General features: G+C 61.1%; 1 protein-coding gene across 1 annotated transcript; it reads left to right on the top strand.

Annotated features, from left to right (window-relative positions):
- TUBB2A (tubulin beta 2A class IIa) lies at positions 956-5,085 on the top strand. The gene is made up of 4 exons (XM_018038945.1): positions 956-1,118; positions 2,587-2,695; positions 3,015-3,125; positions 3,830-5,085. The coding sequence occupies exons 1-4, from the start codon at positions 1,062-1,064 to the stop codon at positions 4,888-4,890; spliced, it is 1,338 nt and encodes a 445-aa protein (XP_017894434.1). The 5' UTR covers positions 956-1,061; the 3' UTR covers positions 4,891-5,085.

The raw sequence follows: 5,754 nt of genomic DNA, 5'->3' as shown, positions 1-5,754 counted from the left end.
CTGTAGAAATATGCTGTGAGCCCCGTAGGTAATTTAAAATTTTCCAGTAGTCACTATGAGCGTAGCAGTCATTAAAAAAACCAGAAACAAGTGAAATTAATTTCAAAAATGTATCCAAGATATTATATTGATCAGTAATCAATATACAAAGTTAGTGATGGAATCTTTTCCATTCTTTTAACTTCCTGAGTCCATGGAACCAGATGAGCACATCAAAGCACATCTCAAGGCAGACTCCCCTGGCTCAGCGGTCACACATGGCTGCTGACCTGGAGCAGGACACCCACCTCCATAAGGGTGGCACGGGGACGAGGGACGTAACGCGCAGGAGGCACACGCACCTCCCCCCCACACAGAGACACACACACAGAGACACAGACAGACAGACACACAGACACACACAGACACACACAGACATACATAGACACACACAGAGACACAGACACACACAGATAGACAGACAGACACACACAGACACACACAGAGACACAGACAGACAGACAGACACACACACACACACACACGTCAAGCTCCATAAGGAGGCCGTGGGGACACACATATGGAATTTTCCACATTAAGCGGCCTTGACAGGACAGCCAGCGCCCGGCGACTTTTCCTAGTTCCTCCCCAACTGAGCACCTTCCTAACGTGGGCGGGGGCGAAAGGGCCCCCCCAGCAGCCCCGCACCGAGACGGCCATCCTCAGCCCCGGCCGGGACCCGCACTCCCCCCGCCCTGCACCCCCTCCCGGCGTTTACGGCCGCCGTGATCCCCACCCCGGGAAGAAAGAGCCGGAGGCCAATGGCCCGGACAGGCCCGGGGGACGGGAACGCGCCCCACCGGGACCCCGCGCGCTCGGCGGCCGGCCGCCCGCACCTCGCGCCGCGCCCCGGCTCCCCCTCGCGGTGCCGCAGTCCCCGCGCCGCCCCCACCGTGACGTCACAGGGGCGGGGCCCCCGCCTTAAAAGGCGCGGCCCGGGCGGCGGCGGCGGGGTCTGCGCCGAGTCCGCCGGTCCGCACTCCGTCCAGGCCCGCGCCTCCACCCGCTCCGCAGCCGGCACCATGCGCGAGATCGTGCACATCCAGGCGGGCCAGTGCGGCAACCAGATCGGCGCCAAGGTGGGCGCGGGGCCGAGGGGCGGCGGGGCCCGAGGGCGGGGGCCCTGGAGCGACAGAGGGGGCGGCGGGTCCCCGGGCTGTGCTTGGGGCCGGGGAGGGAGCTGACCCCCGGGGAGGGGGCGGCGGGGCCAGAGGGCGGGGGTCCCGGAGGGACGGAGAAGGGGCGGCGGGTCCCCAGAGAGAAGACCAAGGAGGGGGCGGGGAGGGGGCCGCGGGTCCCCAGGGTGTGGGACCAAGGGGCGACGGGGAGGGGACAGCGGGGCCCGAAGTCGGGGATCCCGGGGGGCCGGGGAGGGGGCCGCGGGTGGGAACCCCGGAGGGACAGAGAGGGGGCGGCGGGTCCCCAGGGTGTGGGACCAGGGGGGGGCGGGGAGGGTCGGCAGGGCCCGAGGGCGGGGACCCTGGAGGGACAGAGAGGGGGCTGCGGGTCCCCAGGGTGCGCGCCGGGGCCGCAGCGGGACCGGGTAGGGAGCTGACCCCCGGGAGGAGCGCGGGCGCAGGGCGGGGCGGGGCCGGGCGCCTCACAGCCCGCACTGATGCTCAGGGCTACGCAGCTGTGGGTCTTTAATTACGGCCCCGGCCTAAGCCCTTGTGAGGGACGCGGTTGGTACCTCCCCGGTAGATTAGCCTCTGAGATTTGGGTTCGGGCTTTGGTCGTGAAAATCCCGTGGCCTCCTGCGGAATTCATTTTGCGGATATTGTCTGCAGTGCGAATGAAAAAACTGCAGTGTCATTGGGTGACAGATGCTCCGGAGGGTTCTCGTGGGTCCGACAGACGCGGTGCACCATCCAGACGGGGTGGCGGGTGACGCCAGAGTCTGACTGCCGTGGGCGCGGCGGCAGGTGGCCGCCCCGGGCCGAGCCGCCGCAGTGGGCGAGGCCCCGCGGCCGGGTGCCCGGGTGTGGGCGGGCGCCCGCACAAGGACGTGGTCTCTTTCACAACCGCCATATTGCCCACCCGCCCCCCGCCTTTCCTACTGCAGACGCACGCTGCACCCTGCCCCTCACCCCCCCATTCCGCCTCTGCAGTCAGTGACCCAGGAGCCCGGCGGATGCCCGCGCCTAACGCGGCGCTGCTTGGAGGGCAGGTCAGGTTTGCGCCAGGACACGGCGATCTCTGCAGGCAGCCGCAGGGCGGGGTCCACCTGTCCTGGGTCCTGCCAGGACCCGTCCATCCGCTGGGATGCTGACGCCCAGCCCTGCCTGGGGGCCCAGCCTCCAGAGCATCCGCAGCCGTGCCCCCCTGCTCCTCCAGGGCCCCTCCCTGCTTCCCGGTCTATCTCCCTGACGTAGCTGATGCTCTGCGCATCCCCGAGCCCCTCCGCAGAAGCTGCTGGAGGAACAGGGCGGCAGCTGCTGGCCTATCTGACCACAGTGCCACTGTTCCAAGGATGGGAGAGGAAGGGAAGGGCCGTCGTGCTGACACCTAGGATGCCAGACCATCACGCGCTTCTTTCTCCATCTCCAGTTTTGGGAAGTCATCAGCGATGAGCATGGCATCGACCCCACTGGCAGTTACCATGGAGACAGTGACTTGCAGCTGGAGAGAATCAACGTGTACTACAACGAGGCTGCTGGTGAGGACTGCCGCGGGCTCGGGCCCTCTCCTGTTCCGCTCCCTCGCAGCCCCAGTGTAGCAGGAACACGCACACAACAAAGAAAGGCTTCCTGCGTGCATTTAAATGTCAGCTGCTCAGAATACCCTCAGAGCCCCTGAAGTCCCCTGCATTCGGGTCATGACCGGGCAGGCCCTCACCTCCCTTTGTAGAGCAGAAACCTCCTCTAATCTCTTGCTGGAATTTTCTGGGATGAGCTCTGCCTGGAGAGGCACAGAGAGCAGGGCGTTGCCTGACTGCTCTGCGAGCGCCAGGCCTGAGTCCTGCTCTGTCCCCACAGGTAACAAGTATGTGCCTCGGGCCATCCTGGTGGACCTGGAGCCGGGCACCATGGACTCCGTCAGGTCTGGACCCTTCGGCCAGATCTTCAGGCCAGACAACTTCGTGTTTGGTATGTAGGGGTGATGTGTGGGCCCTGGCTCAGTGGGCCCCTTTCCTCCTGATCCCATGGGGGTCACTGCTGGGTGCCTGGGGGAAGCTGTGTGTCCACAGAGGCCCCGAGTCCCAGCCTCACTGTCCCTGGTCCATGGGCTGTCAGCTCTCTGGCCCCTGTCCACACAGCTCAAAGGCCAGGGTCAGCCTGCAGAGGCTGCCGCAGCCCTCCCACTGCAGAGCAGCCCGGGGCAGCGGGGGCAGAGAACAAAGAGTGAAGGGAAGCTTCCAGCAGCAGTTCACAGGCCACGGGTCATTTCGGAGGACCTGTGACAGCAGGCAACCTCTTCAAGAAGCCGAAGCCAAAGGCGCAGGTTGTGAGCAGAAGCTGAGCCAGCCCTCTGACCCCGGGTGCTTCCGCCCTGCCAGCTCACAGCAGTTGATTTATCAATAAGAATTTACAGAAGGTTCTAGTTTTAAACCAGTTGGGTTTTGTTAAACTATCTTCTTAATTAATAACGTCTTATGAACTAAATCTTCTGTTGTATTAGATCTTCAGTGTTTCTGAGGATCACTGATACATAGAAAACTTTTCTGTAGGTAGACAGTCTTTCTGATAAAGAAGGATCTTTCATCTCTAAAGTTAGTCCAGAGCCAGGAAGACAGAGTTTGGAATTCCTTACTGAAGTGTTGGCGTCTGATACTGTCCTTTCCCTCTGGCAGGCCAGAGCGGTGCCGGGAACAACTGGGCCAAGGGCCACTACACAGAGGGCGCCGAGCTGGTGGACTCAGTCCTGGACGTGGTCAGGAAGGAGTCCGAGAGCTGTGACTGTCTGCAGGGCTTCCAGCTGACCCACTCGCTGGGGGGCGGCACGGGGTCTGGGATGGGGACCCTTCTCATTAGTAAGATCCGCGAGGAGTACCCCGACCGCATCATGAACACGTTCAGCGTCATGCCCTCGCCCAAGGTGTCAGACACGGTGGTCGAGCCCTACAACGCCACCCTGTCCGTGCACCAGCTGGTGGAGAACACGGACGAAACCTACTCGATTGACAACGAGGCGCTGTACGACATCTGCTTCCGCACCCTGAAACTGACCACCCCCACCTACGGGGACCTGAACCACCTGGTGTCGGCCACCATGAGCGGGGTCACCACGTGCCTGCGCTTCCCGGGCCAGCTCAACGCCGACCTGCGCAAGCTGGCCGTGAACATGGTGCCCTTCCCGCGCCTGCACTTCTTCATGCCCGGCTTCGCGCCGCTCACCAGCCGGGGCAGCCAGCAGTACCGGGCGCTGACGGTGCCCGAGCTCACCCAGCAGATGTTCGACTCCAAGAACATGATGGCCGCCTGCGACCCGCGCCACGGCCGCTACCTGACCGTGGCCGCCATCTTCCGGGGCCGCATGTCCATGAAGGAGGTGGACGAGCAGATGCTCAACGTGCAGAACAAGAACAGCAGCTACTTCGTGGAGTGGATCCCCAACAACGTGAAGACGGCCGTGTGCGACATCCCGCCCCGCGGCCTGAAGATGTCGGCCACGTTCATCGGCAACAGCACGGCCATCCAGGAGCTGTTCAAGCGCATCTCGGAGCAGTTCACGGCCATGTTCCGGCGCAAGGCCTTCCTGCACTGGTACACGGGCGAGGGCATGGACGAGATGGAGTTCACCGAGGCCGAGAGCAACATGAACGACCTGGTGTCTGAGTACCAGCAGTACCAGGACGCCACGGCCGACGAGCAGGGCGAGTTCGAGGAGGAGGAGGGCGAGGACGAGGCCTGAGAACTTGTCAGATAAATCATGCATCCTTAGCGACTTCTGTTGCCCTCAGTCAAGCATGGTCTTTCTATTCGTATACTATGGTGCTCAGTTTTGCCTCTGTCAGAAATTCACTGTTGATGTAATAGTGTGGAACTCCTCTGGAAATTGCAGTATTGTCTAAGATATCTATACTAATAAAAAAGCATGTGTCCAAAACCTGCGGTCTCTCTTTATTGCAAATAATTTTTATTCTTTCACTGAATGGTTCCTTTCCAAGTATGTTTCTGGGTTTAGTAACTTTTAATGGGATTTTTATTTTCATATTTTTTATGAATAGCCTTTCTGCTCTTTTAGTAGAGAGAGGCAAGTACTCAAAGTGTTAAGTCACTCGGTCATGTCTGACTCTCTGCGACCCCATGGACTGTAGCTCACCAGGCTCCTCTGTTCTCGGGATTTCCCAGGCAAGAATACTGGAATAGGTTGCCATTCCCTTCTCCAGGGGATCTTCCCAAACCAGAAATTTAACTTGGGTCTCTCCTGCATTGAAGGTGAATTCTTTACCATCTGAGACACCAGGGAGAGAGGCAAGCAGGCAAATTTATCTCCACTAGCCCAGAGCATCCAGGGACTAGCAGCCAGGAGTGTGTAGGGAGAGAGCAGGGCACCATGCTGGCCTTCCTCCCTGGTCTGCTCTGATCCCAGCAGCCCCGTGAACACATGGAATCCAGGGCCCTGGGCGGGGGCCGCTTTCAGCTGCCCCACCTCTCTGGACAATGTGATGGCCGCAGAGGCCAGTGCACGCCTGCAGCCCTCCGACAGAAGGCAGCACGTGCATTCGGGCGTCTTAAGAGCAGCAGTCACGAACACGACACACGCTTACCCTTA

Source organism: Capra hircus, chromosome 23 (assembly GCF_001704415.2).
Source record: "Capra hircus breed San Clemente chromosome 23, ASM170441v1, whole genome shotgun sequence".
NCBI classification, from domain to species: domain Eukaryota; kingdom Metazoa; phylum Chordata; class Mammalia; order Artiodactyla; family Bovidae; genus Capra; species Capra hircus.
Note: the sequence above shows the minus strand (reverse complement) of the source record. Positions and strands in the feature narration are given on the sequence as shown.

Excerpts from the sequence above, each read along its gene's own strand:
- TUBB2A (XM_018038945.1), top strand. The coding sequence starts at position 1,062 with ATGCGCGAGATCGTGCACATCCAGGCGGGCCAGTGCGGCAACCAGATC. Across the intron at positions 1,119-2,586 it reads GCAACCAGATCGGCGCCAAG|TTTTGGGAAGTCATCAGCGA; the intron begins GTGGGCGCGGGG and ends CTCCATCTCCAG. Across the intron at positions 3,126-3,829 it reads GCCAGACAACTTCGTGTTTG|GCCAGAGCGGTGCCGGGAAC; the intron begins GTATGTAGGGGT and ends TCCCTCTGGCAG.